Here is a 22,439-nt window from a genome sequence, read left to right as displayed (position 1 = left end):
GTACACGTATGCTGGTTTCTCAGTTATAAGTGAGATCAACATGGAGGATTATATGGTCACCTGTCATCCGTCATTGTTCACAGAAAGTTGGAGCTGACAGGGCTTCGGATAGTGTGTAACAGAAACAGCAAGATAACTTCAGTTGTGGAAAAAGCAGGTTACAGCAACTTTGGAGAAGGGTCCCACAGAATGTAATTCTGCTGGTTACTTCTCATCTTCAGGTCTTGCAGTTATTATTTTTTCCCTATTCTTTGAGTTTAATGTGTTCAGGCTATGACAATTCTTGTAAAATTGAAGTTTAACCTGTTGGTAAGACTAGCTGTTAGGCAATTTATTATTTAATGATGACAATATAGTTACTTGGGAAGCATTGTTACTATGGCTGCGCATTCACAGGAATATCAGAAAAGTGCTGCTTCATAGTATCTCTTTAAAATTCAGTTGTGGTGGATACTCCACATTTCTCATGGTAATAATATATTTTAGATGTTGACTCTTAAACAATATAACTTCTGTCAGATTCTGTCTCTGTCTTATATTTTTCACACTTTCTACTCAGGTCATGGACCTACAAGCATTTTTCAAACAAATAAGTAAATCTCAGAACTCTATTGTGGAATTTCAAGGTCTTGAGGTTTGTCCTCAAAGATGAACCAAGCATTATGTTAATGTCTCCCTGCCTCCCCCCTCAAAGAGTGGGAGGGAATATCTATTTTAATAGTTACCTATTCTACAATGCTGCATTTCCCAAGAAATATCTGTTTTACACACAAAGCCAATGGCCACACAGAAGTAAAAATTTCCTCAACAGGTAAAGCCCAATAACAAGATACAAGCAAGACTTATAGATTCTACCATCAGGTCTCTTAAATATGTTAGATTGTGCAATGTGCTTTTAGTGTGCCTTGTTTTCTGCCTTTTATTAAAAGCAGCATTAATTATTCAAATATAACAGCTAAGTGTTACGGAGGACATATATTATCAACTCATTTATTTTCTAGATGCAAAGATAGTGACGTGCACCAGGTCTAGGTCAGCCTAATTGTCAATTTCTTAAATATCTTTTCTTTTTGGACATAGCTAAACATGAGCAAGTAAAAATATTGATCCTAACTTATTTTTTCTAGAATGCCACAGGAAACTAAATGCAAATTCCTCAAATCATTGGTTTCACTATTCCTCAAATTATATTCTGCTGCAGCTTAATTCTCTGTATGTACCATTATCAATGTCCACTGACTACTTTAAGAAAATGCCCATGGCTAGCACTGAAAATACTGAGTGACATTCAAAACAGAAGTGGTTTTGTTGAACGTCACAACAGAACTGCAAGATATCTGTGAGTCTTAAACCCCAGGACTGCCGGGGGTTAAAGACACGCAGATGTATTTTAAGTATCTGAAATTGTCAATAAACACAAAATTCATCATATCCTGATGAGTTCACTTGCTTTACTCATCACCGCTATATTATTTTGTAGTGTTCTAGGCAGAGCAGACAGGATCAAAGATACTGTGATGGAGGGAAAAGTCAGCAATACAGGTAAAATGCAGAGCATAGGTGAGTCATCAGATCACAGGGGGCTTCCATGCTCAGTAAGGTCCTTTATTACTGCTGCTGAACTCTAAAGGAAGATCTCTTTTAAGAAACAGTGATATTAATCACTGATGCAAAACAATCTTAGCAAGCTTGGGAGGTGCTTAAATGTATACCATTTGAGATGGGTATCAGCTAATTAGAAACATTGGGAGTGAGTGTGTTTTCTTAATAGTCCTTCCTGTTATCAGCCATCCCTCAGTGAAACCATTTCCCTTTATTTCACGCTATTCATACTCAGCTTCCACTAAACCAAAGCCTAGAGCCATATACTTGGTCTTGATAACTGTGAAATTTAAGCCTGGAAAGAGTATTGGAATCGCAGGCTATAATGCCAACATTGCAATGCAAGAGCATACTGGTAATCCTTCAGTGGATTCCAAACAAGCCGTCACATCTGCGTAGCCCAGCACAGCTTTGCAGAGATACAGATCCTGTCTTAAAGGGGTCTTTTTTCAGCAGAGCTAATTTGCTTTGAGAGACTCTAATGCTTGAAGTGATGAGTTTGTAATTCCAGAGCTGGCTTGCTGAGAGCCTGCATGGCTGTCATTATGCAGCACCGCACTGAGCAGAGCTGATATAGCCTCAGTAAACAGAAAGCCATATTTAATACAATTTAATACAATATTTCAAAACTGTATTTGAAAAGCGATCTATGTTCATGCAAATTTGACTTTGTGATATGGCACATGAAGAGTAAAAGATGTGAATGCAACCTGACATTTCTTGATTTTTGTGTGCCCATTATAGGAAACTCAATATTTGCCTGCTGGAATGTTTTGAAATACATATTTCTATATTCATTGACATGATATTATTTAGAATTTTATTTTTTCTTCTAGAATCTTAAGTTAAAGTAATTCAGTGAGTCTTTTTATCTTTTGATAGCTATGAAATGGAAGGTGTCAGTCCTCACCAGTGATATGCCATCTGCAGGAACAAGCTCAAAGGTTTATATTACATTATATGGGGATCGCAGGAGTTCGGGGCCTATTTTTCTTGATGGAGAGAAGGGAAAATTATTTCAGAGAGGCAATGAAGACATCTTCACAGTAAGTAATATATATTCATTGTATTGCCCTCTTGTATCCTGACAGATTACATGACATTTCAAAAACTATGTGAGGAAAAGACAGTCAGGTTTTTGTACAGTACATGGAAAAAGGAAACAGGACCTAAAAGTAGACCTAAATTTAGTGTCCTTTCCCACTCACCTATCCGAAGCTGATTTGATCATATTCTATTTCTTGTCTCTTTAAGAAGAACTACTGATTAATTTACATAGTGCCCAAAAAATAACAAGAAATATAGGACAACGGATACTTTTTTTTTTCTTTTTAATTTGAAATGGGACTACAATATTAAAAATGAAATTTGGAAGTAGAAGAATTAGGGTATGGAGTAAATTTCTAACTTTACTTCATGTAAATAATGGCAATTTTTATACCTGTAATAAAGTCTGTCTGTCTGAAGCTGCTTCTGCTCCCAATTACACAAGCAAATTTCTCCCCCATCCGTCTTGTGGCATGGTAATTTAAGTGAGCCAGAACAGGTCTCATTAAAAGCTGCATCGCTTGAATGTATACATGGGATTGTCGGCGGGTGTCTCCAGCAGGCGCCAGCTATAGGGCCACATAACAAACAGGTGCTTCCATTGTTAGCATCCAGCATAGCAAGTCCCATTCTGAAAAAGGGTATTTAATGTCAGCATTGATGAGGAGCTCACTTTTTTCACAATAGCCTCATAGAAGCCTGGGATGTAGGAAATGCAGTTCTTAGCCCTCTTCAGTCTGATGGAGTTTCTCAGGAGAATCCAGCACTTCTGATAGCATACTATTCTCCATCTGTGATATCAAAAACCCCAGATATAAGATTGAAAGGAGTAGATAAAATAAGTAACCAGGTGCCTGACTGATAAAAATACTCTCTTCACAAAAAATGTTGTTGGCTCTGTTTCCTGCTGCCATTATTGTAATTAATTTCACCTCCAATGACTTTAAAATGCAAAAATATGGAGGCAGTCCTTGGTTTGGGACCTAGGATTCCCCTCTTCGCTGAGTATCCATAGTGCTGAACACAATTAAGGAGTGCTTACTCTGAAACGTACAGAAAGAGAAAAGCCTCTCTGCTTGTGCTGTATGCTAGGTCTCAGTTAACTACGGTCTGTCCTCGCTGCTCTGTCTCTTTACTGTTTATAACACTGAGTTCGGGGAAGTTCATGCTACAGGGAACTCAGTTCACGCCCACCTCTACACTGTAAATGAAAATGTGAAAATGAATTCTCCAGAAAACAACAGAAGGACAGCAAATCCAGCCTACGTAGTAAGAAAAAAAATATGATACAGCAAAGAGGGAAGACACTCATGGTGTGTTTCCAGTTCCTTGAAGATAAGTTTTCCATTTCTACACTTAAGTTCATAACTCGTTGTTTGAATAACCTTCACACAGAAATACTCCTTCAGCACCCTGTTATCTGTACTGGACACACTCATTCAGCCTGCTCAAGAGCTAATCTTGCAAATACAACTTTTTAAATTGATTTAATTGAAATGATTTGTAAAAAGAAACATCAAAGCTGAACACAATTGTTTCCAAAATTGTAAGGCATACAGTCCTGGAGGGGTAGGGAGAAACTCAAAGGTAAGTGGGAGGTGCTTGGGAGACAGAAATCATTTTGTAGCAGGACAATGGTAAAGATATTAAACTGAGCCAGGTTTTAGGGTCAAGACACTTTTGCAGTCATACATACGGTCTGTATTCATCTCCCACTAAGGCCAATATTCAGTGCGGAACAAAATAGCTACCGCAGCACCCTGAAGCTATTTAAATGGGGTTGGCAGGCCAACAGGTTTTTTGAAGGTTGTCCCTTAAGAGAGACAAGCTTCTAATGATTATGCAGATATCAGAATATTTAATTCCTTTAAACAAAAATGTCGCCTGACAGTTAATAAATGAATTTGCGTTGCATGTCTTTTTCTTTTAACAAAGGTTCTACGTTTCATTGGTCGTATTTCTTTTACAGGTTAACACTGGAAACATTGGGCATCTCTACAAAATACGGATAGGACATACGAATGCAGGAAGCTCCCCTGCTTGGCACTGTGAAGAGGTAAAAGCAGTGAGAAAGAATTTTATCTTTCCAAAAAGCATTCACTATGACAACGGAATCAAAATATGAGTCACAAAAAAATCCCTTGGATAAGTATATTAGCCTCATCAAATGCTTGCAGCTTCATTTAAGAGATTGTTTATGATGGAGTGTTTTTGTGTGGAATTAAAGGCAGTTTATGATGGCATGTCTTGGCTGTTTGCAGTTTAGTGAGAGCTGTACATTATGTCTCTTTAAAAAAGTGTGGCTTGGCAGCAAGGAAGACTGCTAAAGTTGGCTGCTGTAGTCTGAGTCTCCTACAGGTAAAGCAACGATAATAAATCAAAGAGAATAAGCTAGTTCTGTTTCAAGCTTCAGTCCTGAAGTATACAAGTTACTGGCCTGGGAATGAAAAGATCTGGCTTTATCCTTAACATCAGTGGGGTACTATGTGTGCCAATGATATGCTATGCATGCCTGAAACACTCCCCTTTTTGTGACAGTTTCTTAGCCTTCAGTTAAGAAGTTTTCAGTTTATGAAGGGCTTTAGAAGCTGCTGGTAAACTCATTGTTATAATCACACGTCAGGGTAAATCTAGGTCTATCTAATGCATATTGTCTACTGAAGTTAAATATTCACTGATAAATGGTCAAACTCTGTGGCTATTTGATGCTTTAACTAGTTGTTTTCATCTGGGACTGAGACTCAGAAAGAAGACTAAGAAAGGTCTGGGCAGTGTTAACTGAAGTTTAGGTAAGATCCTGTGAGTTCGTATCTCTAGCCAGTGCATGTCTGCATTGAAATGTTGTTTCACTGGTAGCATCAGTCTGTCTAAGAGGTTTCATCCTAGGGTCGTAGGGATTATATGTCTTTCAATTCAGGTGAGGATTGCCTGACTATAAAGCTGTTTTCCAGCTGTGCTGCATTTTCAGGAATGCTGGAGTCAGAAGTCAGAATATCATTTAAGATACTTTTTTTTCTGTTCCTTGCTATTTTTCTTTTCATAAATGTGTGTAAGCAGTGAAAGGGTGGAAAATACCTCATAGCTTTGTCCTCTGAGACAGAGGGACAGGTTACCAGCAATTTCTAAAGTGTATCTGAGTTGAGAAGCTAGAATAGGACAGTGGGTTTTCTCTTATGTAAAAGGTTTGTTTGTATGCTTAATCTTAGTATTAGAAGTTTTGCTTATCATAAAATCTGACGCAACAAGTGGACCTTTGTGGGTTAGTTGTACACTATTCTCTGCGAAAAGAAGCTACACTGCCTGTGTTGTATGAGACACCCTTTTAAATTGAGAGATTGAAGAATTCTGACAAAAAAAAGGAAAGAAAAAAATGAGAATTATTCCCCTTCTCACTTCCCAGCTAGGGTATATTAATTGAAATCAACAGTAAAATTTTAAAAGAAGGATTCAACACTTCAGTGTGTTCCATTGATTATTGGCCTACGAATTCAATTGTCGCCTTACCAAATCTCAGTCAATCAGGCACAGTTTTTAGGGAGTGATTCATCAGCCAGGGTTAGGTCATTCCCTCTTTGCAACTTCGGGCAGAAAGTCAAAGAAAAGAAATACATTCAACCAAACAAACTCTACAAGTAAAAATCAAAGAAAAGAAATACATTCAACCAAACAAACTCTACAAGTAACCTAGCAATTTGTATGGTGGAGAGCTAAAGGAGTATAGCTACTGATTTCTAGACTACATAGAAGAGAAACAACCTACAGCAGGCTTGTCACATGCTTGACATCATTGTTCCTTGGGAAATCTAAAATTTTCTGGAAGATATGAAAAGAAAGAGTGCTCTACAACTGCAGAGCTTTTCTGGTAGTTAGGCACGCTAGCCCTCCATCAGTATCCCCTGGTTTCTTTGTCTGTCTCTGTACTGAGATGGTATCAGGCCTGAAAATGTCCACAAAGGTGCTGCTTCATTAATCCGAACTCCCTTTTCAAGATCCATCAGTAGATGTTGACAGGCCAAGATGTGCCAGGCTTTTTAGACAAGATGAATCTCTTTCTTTAAAGTTTAGTATTCAAGCAGTAAAAGAGGTAGGCATGTTCCCAGTAATTCTGAATTTGTTCAATATTTGAATTCAGGTTAGATTCTGCAAAGCACAGAGCAGGAGTGAAACTACAGGTAGAAGTGTCTTTGCTTCTGTCTGCCGGTCCAAAATCTAGTGTAGCTACTAGTATAAATTAGCATAATCAGGGACTATTCTAATATACAGCAGCCTCTGAGGTGCTTATTAATGAATGCTTTGAAGTACAAAATCCTTCCTCTTTCCAGCTGGTGTGCACATGGTCCTTTTGCTGCTGTATGCTAGAAGTTGGGCATGGAAGAAAGTTGTGTGGGGTAGACCGGTACTGGGGCTAGCACTTTCATGGTTTATTTATGTCACAAGCGGTTTTGAAGAATCAAACCCTGCTCCTTTAATTCCTGTTCTGATAAGAAAGTAAGTTAAAGGAATAGAATTGCAAGTATTGCCAAGCTACCCAGTGAGAACTTCCGCGTTTGGTAAGCCATGCCACCTAGTGCCAGCCCACGTAGATATACCAGCTGGAACAACATGGCTATATTTTGTGGGGCTGCACCTGAGCTGATAAACCCTGTTTCTTGGCTGCACTTGAGTTACTCTGTCCCTGAATTTTCAAATCTGACTGAGTGAAAAGTCAGATTAGGGGCAAAGGGGAGCAGACGTGCCCCAAACCCATGGTTTCGTGATCATGCCACAGAGCTCCACCTGCACAGATTTCAACAGCATCCCACACATTTCATGTTCTGTTCTATCTGGACTGAGATCAGCAACTTAAACTGCAATTCTTGGTGCTGTTTAGGTGCAGTTACTGAACCTTTTCTCAGGGGAGCAGTTTTCTTTCCCTGTACATCGATGGCTGGCCTGGGACCAGGCTGATGGGGAAATATCATTGGAGCTTCCTGTTTTACAGCAGGGTCAGCCTATTCTTCCAGGTAAGCATAATATCACATCAGCTAAGTCAGGCAACAGGCTGATGCCGATAGAGGCGAGTTCATTGTTTTTCATCAGGCTCTCTATTACTTTTTGGCTGCTACAACATTTTTTCTGAGTTTTTTTTTCTGTGGTTACTGGACATACTCAGGTAAAAGGTTAAGAATCACTGGAAAGGAGATTGGACAGTCTTTAATGCTTTGAATTTCACAGGTCTTTCAAAAAGGCTCCTTCTTTGGTAGGATTTTCAGCAGTTGTGTTTGCTTTAAAATAGACACCTCGCATATGCTAACTACCACAAAGCCATCATACATAAATCAGATCACAAAGTCTATTTTCAATAACAGAGGGTTATAGCTCCAGTATGACTACTGTAGCTGCTGGTTTAGTTTCTCTCTTGTAAGTGGCTGAGACAGGTTTACAGAATACTTTTAATTTCTGTGTGTGGAATATTAACAACATTTCAGAAGGCTGTAAGTGTTGAAAGCTCCATTACTCACATGAAGATTGTATTGTGATTCTAAAGGTGAATGATGCCAAACAAAGCAAAAATTTTGGGGTTTTGCTGCTGTTATACTGCTTTAATGTCCTGCTCTACCGTGCCAATCCCTGTCACCCATGCTGGGATGTTGTTGCTATATGGTCTCTCTTCTTCAGCAACAGGAAGGAGGTGGAATGTCTGTGCTTGCACTTCCCTTCTCTCCAAATGGCATTGTTCTTTTCTGGCCTAAGGAAAGTACAAGGGCATAGCAAGATCAGTGTATCCTAGGAGAGATGTGGGCAAGGGAGCAAGAACGCTGGGGCAGATTCCCATCCGCTAGGTTGTGATAGTAGAGGGGGAAAAGTCGTAACACCACTAGCATTACCTGTGCTAGAGCTTTCACTAGAGTAAGATCCACCTGGGACAGTTTCCACTCCCTCCTCTCTTACCCAAAAAATCATATCAACTGCAGAGGACAGGATTAATGGGATGAGAGAATCTTCCATTCAAAGTTCCATAAAAATTACAGAACCCCTTTTTCAGAATATTTAGTACTATAGCAGTGCTTGGTGGTATGCTTATGGTACTTTGTGTTGGTCTTGCTAAATTGAAAGCATTTCAATGGTAACAGCTGTTGTGGGTGCAGGCTAGAGGAAGAGGACAGAAATGAAATTGAGGAACAGAAGTCCAGAAAATGGCCCGTGGATGTGGGGAAACATACCATGGGACAGTCACTGTAGTGAGCTGGGTGGCCTGGAACTGTGTTTACACGTATTGAGCACTGAGTTTAGGAACCTGAAAGGAAGACCAGAAAAACAGGTTTGTGCCTCATTAATACGTCTTTCAGAGAAAAAGAATAGCAAGAGACATTTCCTCCAGTGATGTAGTTAGCAGCTGTAAATGACTTGTAAAATGTTGTAGAGAGAGGCTGGCCAGCCCTAACCACAATGATTTTTGATCTTGAGTGGTTATGGTCTTCATACCCTCGAGGGCATGAAAAGCCTCAGAGACAGTCAGCCTGCTTCCTCATAGGTTTGGTCTCTTTGGTCAGGAGAAATTAATCTTATTAGTGTAGGGAGACATACAAGCACATTGGTATAAAAACCAAACACTCCCCACCCCCCTTTAAATAAATGTTAATTAATGATCATTAACATATTATATTGAATATGCTCGATTCCCCTACTTGCAGTATCTGTTCTTCCCCAAATGTTCTCTTGCTTAATATTCTGGGACACTGACCTTACCCACCTTCTAATTTTCAGGCTCTTCTTCCTGACTAGGTTGTTTCCTTGTTTCTGAGATAAAGATATAATGAAAGATTTTTATTATCAAGTAATCTTGGTGCATTGTAAGGCACAACAGCACACTTTAACCATCCTCTCAATCTGCATTTTGTAGTTAACAATTTCTCTCACACAGGAGAGGAAATAAAAAACTTCTGTGCATTTCTGCCAGCCTCAGTATGACGGGGGTCATGCTGAAGTCTTTGGAGAAGGCAGTTTCATCTCTAACTTAGTAACTGAAAGACAGTCTCTGTGTCTTTTCACCAATGTTATATTTCGGCATGAGACAGTGAAAAGAGAACATAGCTTTTAACTTCAGAGAAGATAGTTTGATAACAGAACAGTGAAGAGGTCTGGATTCAATATGAAAGGGATGATGAGAGGCACTTTAAAACCAATTTCTGAATAAAAAGAGGCTGAAATACTTTCTGATTTAACAGCCTTTTTTATTCAAAGGAAAAAACGTCTGAATTAAACTGTTGAGAAGTATTACATAGAGACTTCATGGCTCTAATTCTGGGGGACTGAGCACCATTTATTTGAATTTTTATCCTCAGCCATCCTACTTTTGTCCTCCTCTGCTCATGTTTTATGATGCAATCTTTAATTATATGACGATGAACCACTTGCTGAGGATAAATCAGAGTTACACAGTGTTTGTTGGCTGCTGGACCTTTGCTTTTCTTCTTGCAGAACCTGGAAAGTAGATAGTTAATGAAGGAGGGAATTGTAGGTATAGAGAGGATTGTTGTGGTTTTAGACATGGGATTGTTGGTCTGGAGAGATGAATTCTTTGCCATGGTCTTTACATAAAATTTTTTATGTGGGTGCTGTAAAGAAAAATTTGGGGAAATAAAAAGATCAGATGGTGACATGGTAAAAGATGTGGATAAAATACAGTATTAATTAACAGTTGCTAAATGAAAACTATTTTGAATATTGAGACAGGTGTACTCTGGGAAAAAATAGCACTTGACTATGCTGCTAAAGACTGTCAAAAGCTTCTGTGCCTTAAATGTGTCTGGCTTTTGTCCAAATAATAATAAGTGATCTGAAAAAAGATACGTGTTTTACCTCCTTGTTCTATCTCTCATAATTTGTAGAGATAAGGGAAAGAATAAAATTTTGTAAATAATCTTAACCCTTACACTCTCTAATTTCAGAATGCTGTATTTACAAATATAATGTTCTATGCTCATAGACAAAAATAGATGTAAAGAATACAATTCCTTCTCTTAATCCCTGTTCTGCAGACTTTTACATGGAGTATCTAAAGGAAAGAGAGTCACTATTTCCTAGGATAAAAGCTGTAAGAATTATAAATACTCAAAAATACTTATTATAAAGCTGGGATGATCCCTAGCTTTATGAGAGGCAAAGAGAAGCGTAAAAAATTGTGAAAATTGCTTGGATTTTTAATTTAGCTATTTTAAGCCTCTATCCTGGATTTATTAATAACATATGTCTATGATACAATACTTCAGTGGAGTTTAGAGGTACCCAATCATCATCTCAAAATGAATTAGCTCTGATGCTAGAAGCAAACTAGTGTGATACCGTAGCATTCTGTGTGGGCACATGAAAATAGCCTGTGCAGAGTGATTACTGTTTTTGCTAGATTGTTACCATTATCGAAACCAAATTCTTTAAAGACAGCCTGTATAGCAACCTGCGCACAAAAGCCATGTAAATAAATGTGAGAAAATAATTTAAAAAAATAAGCATCAAGGGAAAAGATGCAAACACTGAACAGGCGCTTAGCACAATTGTAGGTATGGACTGTTCATGAATAAATTTTCACTGGTTATTAAAAGAAGGTGTTTGTCCATCAGAAGAGTGAAATGTGGGAGCAACCTCCTTCAGATGACTGCAGTCAAGCGTCGTAACATATTTCAAGTGGAAACTAATAGTTGAGTGATGGTAATGTTGATGTTGTTCTGGACCCAGTGGTCCAGAAAGTCTTTCCGACTTGCAAGACAAACAAGCACAAGGACACCTACATCTGTAAGAAGAGCTCGTGTGCCAGAAAATTAGGTTTTCACTCCCCCTTTCATTCTCTCTGTACCTCACTTGGTCTAACAAATTATTGTTACTGTATGCTGGTGTAAACTTTGCCTTTCCCGTGTTTCTACTGAAGATTATAATTGCATGCTTTTATCTTAATTCTCAATTTTGTGGGGTTTCTACGCCTGCCTTTTAATGACCACAGTTTTCTATTGATACATACTTTTATGTACCATAATCTTTACTCCAGTTTCATTGGATTTTGACTCAAATTTAATTTTATTTGCATAATCTGTTTCTATTAAATAACCAATTTATTGAATTTAATTTGTAGGTTTTTTCTCCCAAATTTACAGCCTTTAAAGAATTTCCATGTGGTATGAAACAGAGGAATTCTGCACTATCCTATTGCATGAATAGGTAAAATAATAAAGCAATGCAGCTTTCTGAGTTCTGAGGTCCTAGAAAACTAAAACAATGGTGTTAGATTTTTGCTTGTTTGGTTAACCAGCGCATTCAAAATGTTAATGGCTCCTGTTGCTTGTTATAATTTTGATTTCACTGCTTATGGTGGGGTTAATCTTGGGTTTGTGTTATTTACTTTTCAGCTTTGTGATGATTTCAAATGATGCTGCAGGACAAAGACAAACTATTGTGAATATAAAGTTCAATTCTGTTTGCATTCCCCACAGTGACTCTCCAGGATAAAAAACACAGATGTAACACCACAGCAAGTTTGTGCTTTATTTTACTTAATATTGAATAGGATTTTTAAGGTTTTATACTCTAACTGTCCTTGACACAGATGTATTTGGACTCTACAGGCAAATTCACAGCTAAATGTTATTGTAACTATAATAGTGTTTGTGATATGAAAGGTTGTCATCTTTTATTGTCAGTGACTGTCTATGAAGTGCATGTGACAACAGGAGAACTGTGGAATGCTGGAACTGAAGCTGATGTCTATATTTCTGTCTATGGAGAAAGAGGTGATACAGGATCAAGACAGTTGCTCAGGTCACAGAAACCCAAGAAATTTTTAAAAGGACAAGTAAGTGAACGACAGGGCTGACTTTTCTCTCTCAGGTGGGTGGTTATCCCAGGCAAGGTGCAATTATAAGACAGATAATTACTACATTCCAATGTTTCCCCAAAATTCCATAGTTAATCCAAAAATACTTTCTAAAGGTATACCAGTGCTTTTGGAAGACAGAATTTTCATTTATAAAATAGGTAAGCTGTGTACTTTTGGTTTTAATTCTTCTAAAAATTTGATTTAGTGAATAGAAAATGAAACTTTACATTTTATATCTGCATTTCTAATGTTGAAATCTGCTGCAATTTGTAATTGTTTAGCCAATTAAGCTTTCAGCAGGTTTCTCTTTTCTGTCTCTGATCCCATTCATTTCAGTGGAACTACTCCCATTAGCAAAGTTACTTCTTTTATTTCAGGAATTCTGTCCTCCTTGGTTTGTTCTCGCCTTATCATTAGCTGATATTTCAAAGGATGATCTTGACAGAAGAGTTCTATGGGCTTGTAGGTCTTTGGGATTGCACGGCTGAAGAATGCTCAGCCTTTTAGATTTTCCTGACATTTTGTTGATTGCTTACAGACTGACATCTTTGCTGTTGAAGCTGTGCACCTTGGACATTTGTACAAGATTGTTATAGGACACAATGGTCTTGGATCAGGTCAGAAATCTCTCTCTATAGTCGCTGAATACTGCTTGCAAAGTTATTCACCTTTTCTTTGAAATACAATATGTATTTCTAAATCTGAATGTATGAAAACATTTTAGAAGTGAAAGACAAAGGCTTCTAAGGAAACTGTTCAAGTGACACAGTTACCTTATTGTATCATCACAAATTTCAAATATTTTGTGTTCATTTTCACTATACTTTCAACCATTATGTTAAGGACTCCATCTGCTACTGTTCTGTCATTTTTGACTAATCCCTGTGGAAAAACTGTGAAGAGGGGGGAGTGTCTGCGTAAGACATTGAATATGTCTTGTGCAGTCTGTGTTATAGATAAAATGGGCTATTATAATTTTAGGTTGATTAGCATTATCAGTTACACTGTAAAGATGCAGTTGGAGATTTTGGCTACACTATCTCGTCATTAGACACTCAATTAATGGTGAAATTGAAATTGCTTTCAGTCACAAGACATGTTTTTCTGGCTCTTGAGTCTAAATATTGAAAACATAGCAACTTATTTTGATCAGTGATAAGCCGCTATTTAATCTTATTGATATTTTGATTGCCAAAACAAATAAGTCTCATATGGTGACTACTGTTAAATGTGGAGGGGGATGTGCAGCACTCAGGGCCGTGACAGCCAGGGAGGGACTTAGCAGCTTGCAGGCCCATAAGCAAGTTCTACGGTACCTAGAGCAGGTATTGTCTTCTCTCCAGCATTCAGGACAGCCATGACTCCAGCAACCTGCCAGTGGAACTGCGGATTTTGCAGTTCCAGTAGAAGAGAGAAAGCTATGGGAAGCCAGACTTCATTAAATCTGCCTCTCATTAACTAACTTTTTTTTTTTTTTTTAATCTATTCTAAGGGAATGGCTGGTTTCTGGACAAAGTTGTAATCAAGGATCCTATAACAGATTTGGATTATACTTTTCTTTGTCACAGGTTAGTGGTGTTTCATTTGTGTTAGATATTTAATGAATTTGTAATGACTCATCGTTTTTCTTCTGAAATGTCCTGCCAAGGGAAATATGTGTTTCTTAAAAAGTGAGCTGAAATGGTCTGATTCTTTTTACAGCTCTTTGAGTTGTACCTGCCCTAAACCTCTGGTGCATTTGAGATAATGAAAACCAAAAGTTCTGCCTCAGAACTTTCCATTCTTGCACCTTGTGAGCTATTCAAGATGTGCTTTTTTGGCACGTTGCCCACATCCAACACTTGTGATCTGACACCAGCAGGTCCATCCATTCTTACATGTCACGTGATGCAAAGCTTTTCAGAAGAGTAGGCTGTTGTCCCTCTAGCGGACTGATCCTACTTTACCGAAGTTAGTATGGAGATTAATATGGGGTTGAATGAGCTCAGGATCAAACTTCAAGATATTGTGAAATGGCTATCACAAATGCAGCTATCTGACCACATCTCTTTTTCTCATTTGCCTTACAGCCTGTCGCTGAGCTGCGACATAATTTGAAGCAATACTAACTTCCCTGCCTTTTCCCCCTGCAGATGCTGCTGCTCTGAATCTGCTGTTCTATAGCTCATTTCTAATTTTATCTACACCTGATTAATTTTCAACACCTTACGGAAAAATTATAATTGATAAAGATCAGTGCAAATATTAGGAACGGTGAAGTCCAGTCACGTATGAATCTAGCTGCAGCTTGCCAGTGGCACCTCAATTCTATTTCCTCCTCTCACTTCTCTGAGTGAATAAATAACTGCCTGAGACAGCTCGGAGTGAGCGATGTGCACACTGAAACTGATTTATGTGTGAGTAAGGGCTTTCTGCCTATCAGATACAGGACCTCATCTTTGCCTGACCTAATTTTGATTCTGTATTCTAGATGAGATGAACTGCTATGAAGAGATCTATAATGCTAGCTTCATACATAATTTAGGGAGAGTTCAAGTCCATTTCAGGCAGAAAAATACAGAGTATGTGCGAGTTATTGTTAGAGCCCAAGGCTGTGCTTGCTGATCTTGCTCCTGCAGTGTGTGAATCCTTTTGACTCAAATGGAGTTAGACTTAACTTATGTAAGTAGGTGTGGAGCAGGTACAATGGCATTGTAAAAGTATAGTCCGGACATGGTAAAATTATTACCTGTGTTGGATTTGCCTCCCTGAATAGGGATTTTAGGGCATGGGACAATTTGCATCCTGCTGTAACTTCCTTGCAGACAAGAAAAGCAAACATCCTGACTGCCGCACCTTTTGTTATTGATCTGGGATCAATACGAGTTTTCTGATTTGTAATAATTGGCTTAGGCCCTTGTACCGGAGTCCAGCAAAGCATTTATTTATAAGTGTCATTGAAAACAAACGAACAAAACCATTTTTGCCAAAGTCAATCTCTTCTCACTAAACCTGGATTTTTGTGTTGCTGTTTGTCAGCCTTGAGACCTTAATAAATAGAACAGGAAGTATCACGATGCAAGTGCCATGTATACAGCATTGTGGGAGCTGTCAATCGAGGTTATATTACTGAAATGGATTCTGGTTTTTAGGTGGCTGGACCAGGGGCAGGACGATGGCAATATTGCTAGAGAACTGACTGTGACAGATGCCAGCACGTTTCCAGGAAGTAAGTGAAAATTGGTGGGGAGGAGAACCCAGCTTCACTGCAACTGTGTCAAATGGAATGAGGATGCTCTGTAAATTAATTACATGGTTTTTATCTGTACAGGACAAGAGCTGGAACTCAAGAGAGAGGAAACTGTAAGAATGTGCCTTTATATTTTTATTTAAACTATTCAAACTATGCTTTGAGTGAAATCAGGTCAGTTGTTCTCATGTATGCCCAGTTCCTGTGCATCATCTTCTCATATGTCTTTTCTGCTTGTTTTTTGACAAAACTAGTGGGCTGCCGAGAAGTGGAAATTTGAGAAAGGCAATACGCTTCAGTTTTACAACAGACTTACTCATGGCTTCATTTGCCTTGGTCCAGATAGCAGAGTCGATGCTCTTGGTGACAAGAAAAACAAATATGGTAAAGTGTTTTTCATGTGGGTGTATGCATAAAAAATAAGAGAAAGGAAGAGATTATAGTTCACTGTGATGTCATAATAGTCTCTTGTAATGAGTAGGAGTAGATAATTATAACAAACATTTACCTTACTTAAAATATTTACATGTATTAATGGCTATAAGACCTCAGAAATTATACACTTAGTTTACATATGAAGCACAAAAAAAAAATATCTTATACAGTACCTTAGCCCTGGCTTTCCCTTACCAAAAAGAAACTTCTCGTCATCTGCAGTTTAGTGCGCCCATGGAAATGCCATGGCAAGGACAGCTATAGTCTTTTGTAACTAGATCCATCTAAGGCAACAAGTTCAAATTTCCAGGTATAGTTCTTTAACAGGGAGTGTGTGTGTATACGTGTGTGTATATATATACATATATATATAAAAATATAAAAATATATATATGAAAAATATTAATTTCTTTCCATCCTTGTCACTGATTTTAATGGCACTCTTCCAGTTCCTCCTCTTTATCAGCTTCCCTCCTATTGTGTTACTAACACGTAACTATAGCACATATCATATTAGGCACATATGGTTTTGTTATATTTGTATTGGTGGAGCTGCTCAGCCTTTCTGACATCTTCCCAGGGACCTTACACTCATCTTTTTGGATGTGCTAGAACAGAATCTTTCAGGACACACCCGGAAGTGCATGGAGAGCAGTGCAATCAATACTCCTTATCCTAGCCTATAAAAGCACCTGAGAAAAGCTGCAGCAGAAAACCCAAATATATAGCATGGGAGATCAGTAATATTACAGACAGTGAAAGTGCGTGTTAACTCTGTTTTTACCAAAGCTCTTCTTATTAGTTACCAGTTTTGGTCCTGAGTTCAAAGTATCTGGAGACTCCAACACTGGATAATTCCGATCTTCTGTCTACAGTTTTAGGTCTTAAAGGCCTGAAAGCAGCTGCACAGCATGGTAGTGTCCTTCCTTCACGGAGATCCATTTGGGATCACAAACTGAATTACTTGGTGACAGACCAAACTACCTGCTTGTAGGGATTTGGTCTCTAATCTGCACTGGTGCAGTAAGCGCATCTTCGCTGCTTTTTAATGCTGTGTCATCAGTTGACGGATTGTATCCCATTTGATTTAGACAAATCAGATCATTTAGACTCTACAGAGTTCATAATCTTCTAACATGCAGAATTCAAGTTCATAGTGCAGACTGTTTCCTGATTTTCATCTCTATGCACTTTCCTTTCTATAAATTAATGCATTTCTAATGGTATTTTTCAGACATAAACACATTACATTTTTATTGCATTCTGTACCCTTTTGGTACATTTTTACCTGCTAGATGCAAAATTAATGAGTGTTATCTCCACAATTGTTAATGAGTTATGTGTATAATTGTGCAAGTACCAAATCTGATGCACAGCTACTAAATATCAGTAGTTAAAGATGATAAATATAATTAAATTTATTAGAAAGAAAGACCAAAACAAAATTGGTATAAACTGGCTGTTAATTATTTTAGATTGGAAGTCAGAAAAAAGAGTAGTGTGATCTGCAGTCTCCCAAGAATTTAGTAATACTGAGGAATTAAACTGGTAATCAAAAAAAGCTTGATTTTTTCTGAACAATATGATAAAGTTGCCCTGATATCAGAGAAACAGAGGCAGTGACACAGGAATAATTGGGTTTTTTTATAGTTCAGAGTACAAATCAAACACGAGTACAAAACAAAGGCAGACACCTATCATGCAACTCTTCTGTCTTCAGAACATCTTTCTCTCTTAACTTCTTTCAGATTTGTTTGTTTAACTTGTAAGTGCAGTAATTTACAAAGTGTCCAGAATAGTCATGTGCAACAGAAGTCTGCAAGTGCTGACTTGGGAGCTGTTGTTTAAATTTTCATTTAGGGGCCCTGCTTGCTTGTGTGTGCGTTGGAATAAAGTCCTCTGACATAAATTATCTACCTGTCTTTCCTAATAGAAAACTCTGCTTTTCAGATACTGGTAGAACTGTTTATCCGCCTTCATCAGATCTAAAGAAATATAATTCAGAGGCCTTCAAAGCGGTGATGGCAAATTATATCAGATGATGATTTGTTCTAGGTTTTTTTTAATTTCTCAGAAAGCTTTATCTCTATCGGAAAGCAGAGACCCATTGTGACAGTTATGTGCCCTCCCTGTCTTGGCCCAAAGACTGGAAGCTCCATCCATATTTTACGATTTGTGGCATCATCCCCATGGGCACAATGGTCCTTGGCTGCATAACTCTCGTCGTCCCAATGACACCCTGAAAATCTTACGTTATGGACACCATAGGAGTCCTCCTGCATCTTACAAATGGGCAACATAATGTACTGGTAGAACAGTTGTTTGAAAAACCAGTTGTAGCTGCTGGGAACAATAAAAATAGCAGTACTTCAGCTTTCATCAGTATTTTGTAGCTATAAGAGGTAATTCTTTGGAGAATTGCCCAGATTTAAAATTTTAGAAGCCATGAGCTCTGCTGAAAGATTTGCTTTACAAGTTCTAATATCGATACAGAGAAATGAATTCTCTTTTCAGGTAAAAACCCCTCCTTTTTATGTTTTTATTTTTTTTAAACCTATATGCTGATCAAAATAAATTTGCGTCCTACCATCATCTCTCAGGGTTTTTCTCCTCAAGGTGGTGAAGTAGACAGTAGTCCATAGATACCCTTTCGTGAAGGAATGAGGGGATTCATTGATCAGAGAAGTCAAACTGTTGAGTTAAACACTTAATTCATTGTTTTCCCTTGAAAATGATAAGTCATGGATTGTAATTAAACGCAAACATGAATTAATATACTTTGATACTTCTAACATTTTTTTTCATTTAACTCTTAGGTCTTTTTGGTGTAAATGTCAAAAGGAGAAATATATGTATATTCAGCAGTCATCAGATGCCACGTCTTGCTCTTGCTCTTGTCAATGGCTATGTAACTGGAAAGGTAGGAAATACTGATTTCTGCTTCATAATTACATTTCATTGTCTGATTAACACAGTTTTTAATCTGTCTAATAAATAATTGTGCTTCCAGTCAGATAAGGAGCTAAGAATTGCAGAACTGAACCCAGGAAATTGTCAATGAATAGTCAAAGTTAGACATAGGACTTTGTTTTCTCACAGTTTACTTTCTACTCCTTGGTAGAGTTTTTTAATGGACTAAAAGTTTTGATGCAGGAATACCAAGCCATTCCAAGCTTTAATTTATATCAGATTGTCACATGCTGACAAGGTACCTGTAATGCCCTAATAATTCCTTCTTTTTGCATAAGTATAAATTCTAAGGATTGATTTTAAATGACCATTTTTCCTTTGTGTCTTTTTCTAAGTAACATGCCTGTCATAAGCCTACTGAAATATTCCAGATTTGTTTTGATCTGTTTTGATTTGTTTCATCGCATCTTCAAAGTCTTTCTATTGCTTTCCTTTCTCGGCACTTGCAGTGTACAAGCAGGCAAATGGAGTTGTAGAATTTAGTTCTTTCTGATGAAATTCTTCTGCTGATGAGGGAAGAAGCTGTTTCCCTTTCACTTTTTTGAGTTCTTCCCTTTATTTATCCAGTGAACAAACTCATAGTCAAAGCTGGTCCCATTCTTTTACATGATGTGCCTTGGCATTAGCAGGAATAGAGTACTCTCAGTAGAGTTAAGTTTCTCAACACAGATAGCGTGAGGCTGACAGGCAAACTGTCAGACCTCCTTGCAGGACTTCCTCGTGTTCATGTTCATTAGTGTTATTCTGATACAGGGAACCCTTTCCAGTGTGTCACATTGCAGTATGTCTTAATCCAGAGAGGTTATTAACTGGATACTTAAATTTGAACTTTCTTTTTTCTGCTTTGCTACTGACATGCTTTATGAGTTTGAGCGACCTATAGAAGAAAATCTGGATCTCAATTTTCTTATTTTCAGTTGTGCAAGATGTTCCTTTTCCCAGGGAATGTGACAAAATGCCATTTAAAACTTTTTGAGGTCCCTGGAATGAAGATAGGTAAATGTAAAACAAAATGGCAATATAAAAATTGCAATTGACCTTATGATACAAACTTGATTACACTCTGAGGACATGCTGGCTCACTTGTTTCACAACTACTTCTAAACCCCATTTCTTTACTTTTAAAAGTATATTAAATATTATAGGGTTTTTTTGAGTATGAAGTTTTTCTTCAGAAAGTAGGGCCTTGGAAATGAGAATTTTCCCTAGAAATACGGATTCTTTGAGGTCTTAAAAATGCTGAAAAGTATTAGATAGTGTAAGCCAGAAGTCTTTTAAATTAATGGACTGATTATTAGCATTTTACATTTATTAAAAGTAGTTTTATTTAAATATGAGAATGATGATGGAGTTGATAAAATATTTAAATATGTATTTTGTGTATTTTGTCTTTTACACAATGGGATCACATAGTCTGCAAACCTGAACAACCAAGCATAGGTAGCATGTTGCTTTACTCCTTCATGTAAAACTTCTTGTTCCTGAAGAGTTTTCTGTGAGAATGATATAAATGAATGAAAAGAAACACTGAGGCAAAGGAAGGAGGGCTGGCGGCAGAGAGTTGCTGTAGTTCATTTCCTGTCTACATCAATTTTATATTCCAACCTTCTTTGCCACATTTGTAGGCTGAGACTCCAACTTTCTCAACAGTTAAGGGACCTAGGTATCTTTCATGTTATCCTCAGATCTGTTTCATCTTAAGAGGAACTGTTTCTGTGCTTTGAAATTCCAGAGTTCACAATTTTAAGGACTTTGGTATCAGGACTACAAATCTGAAAAATATAAAGACATTTTCATACTAGACTGATAATATTGTAGAAACTTGAACAACACAGAAACTATATCGTGATACTCTCTGTTCTGTATTTTGCCGTATCTAGTAGTTCGTATAATTTATTATTCCTATTTTGACTTTGTTAGAGCAAAGACAAATCATGCTGTGAACTCTGTGTTCACCTCCAACCAAATGGTTGTGCCATTCTTGAATCGGCCAGGGACCCAGGTCACACTGTTACGTTCGACCTTCAAGGCAAAGTAGCTGATGAAACAACAGGATATGCTGGACTTACCAAAGAATTTGTTGTGCATGTTAAGGTAAGGTGGGCAGAGGGAAATTAAGAAGACTCTTCTAAAACTTACTGTCAGAAAGGAGATTGTATTTAATCAAATGTCAGAGGATTGCAAGCTAAAAGAGTGATCCTCTTCCACCAGGTGGAGCTAAACTACAGCTTAACAGGTAGGCATCACTTGAGAAGTTTTCCTTTACTGCTGTCCTGGGGCGAGCGATGCGGATACCGCAGGGAGTATGTACAAATAGGGTGGGCTGTTATACAGAAAAGCTGCAACTCCAAACTTTTTAGTAAACCTTCGAAAAGCAAGAAGGTAGGTACACACACGAGAGCTGCATGGAAAACTACTTAATTTGAAAAGAGAATAAATTCCTTAACTTTCCACTTGTGCTCTGGATGCTGTGCTGTGCTGCTGAACAATAAAAAGCAGGGAAGTTGCGGAGTAGGGAAGGATTTACATTATCCAGGTTGGTGTCTGCACAGAAAGCAGCAAATATTCAAAGGCTGAAGGTATATTTGAAGTACTTGGGACTTATTCTTTTACATTTTATACATGGAAATGCATTAATAAGTGTTTGAAATAAATCAGTATGAACAATATAAATATCAAAGTTTAATATGGAGAAAAGCTGTGCTGTTCACAAAGGACTTCTTGTCTCTGATCTGAAGGGAATGTTTCACCACGGTGCCATCATTCTGCTCAACACAAGCCTCTGCCAGGCTCTGTCCCTTAGACCTGATGGGAGCTGCAGCGGAGCAGGTCAGCAGCAGCAGGAATCCTACTGGAAAGTGCATAAAATTGTGTCTGGAGTCTGCATGTTTGAAAGTGTGAGAAACCCAAGAATGTATCTGAAGATCAAAGATGGCCAGTGTAATGGAACAGTAAGCAGTTCTTGTTTGTATTTCCCTTTGCGGACAGCTTGAGTAAATTGTCAGTGATAACAGAATATTTTTTTACCTGCTTGGATAAAGATGGGATAAAACATTGTTGCAATTTAAATTTTTTTACATCTTTTCCTTCATTTGCCCAAGGAAAGATAGAAAAATATAACAAGAGAAGCTGTCATGTCTATTTGGCACTTGACTGTAAAGATCTGATTATATTTTTAAAATATTGAGGATGTGGGTTAGTTAAAATCCATTTGTAGCTAAATAGCTGGTGACTCTCTGTCAAGATCCTGTTGTGTTAATTCGATTTTTATTAAGCAACCACAGTTATACTGGTGTGAGTTTGGAAAAT

At 37.8% G+C, this 22,439-nt stretch overlaps 2 protein-coding genes across 2 annotated transcripts in view; both read left to right on the top strand.

The window, feature by feature from the left end:
- The window catches only part of LOC128904766 (oxygen-regulated protein 1-like), a 34,909-nt gene extending 15,688 nt beyond the window's left edge, over positions 1–19,221 (top strand). Inside the window, exons 5-16 of the mRNA XM_054189454.1 lie at positions 1,481–1,560; positions 2,485–2,648; positions 4,619–4,705; positions 7,520–7,652; positions 12,321–12,472; positions 13,035–13,113; positions 13,989–14,064; positions 15,628–15,704; positions 15,807–15,838; positions 15,980–16,109; positions 18,977–19,080; positions 19,171–19,221. Coding sequence (XP_054045429.1) covers positions 1,481–1,560; positions 2,485–2,648; positions 4,619–4,705; positions 7,520–7,652; positions 12,321–12,472; positions 13,035–13,113; positions 13,989–14,064; positions 15,628–15,704; positions 15,807–15,838; positions 15,980–16,109; positions 18,977–19,080; positions 19,171–19,221 — 1,165 coding nt within the window. The remainder of the gene's footprint in view (positions 1–1,480; positions 1,561–2,484; positions 2,649–4,618; positions 4,706–7,519; positions 7,653–12,320; positions 12,473–13,034; positions 13,114–13,988; positions 14,065–15,627; positions 15,705–15,806; positions 15,839–15,979; positions 16,110–18,976; positions 19,081–19,170) is intronic.
- A 2,794-nt stretch (positions 19,222–22,015) lies between these two features.
- The window catches only part of LOC128905784 (lipoxygenase homology domain-containing protein 1-like), a 141,885-nt gene continuing 141,461 nt past the window's right edge, over positions 22,016–22,439 (top strand). The window contains exon 1 of the mRNA XM_054192289.1: positions 22,016–22,081. Coding sequence (XP_054048264.1) covers positions 22,016–22,081 — 66 coding nt within the window. The remainder of the gene's footprint in view (positions 22,082–22,439) is intronic.

The sequence above is a fragment of the Rissa tridactyla genome, chromosome 2 (assembly GCF_028500815.1).
Source record: "Rissa tridactyla isolate bRisTri1 chromosome 2, bRisTri1.patW.cur.20221130, whole genome shotgun sequence".
In the NCBI taxonomy this organism is placed as follows: Eukaryota; Metazoa; Chordata; class Aves; order Charadriiformes; family Laridae; genus Rissa; species Rissa tridactyla.
The sequence above is the reverse complement of the archived record's forward strand: the minus strand, read 5'-3'. Positions and strand labels throughout refer to the sequence as shown.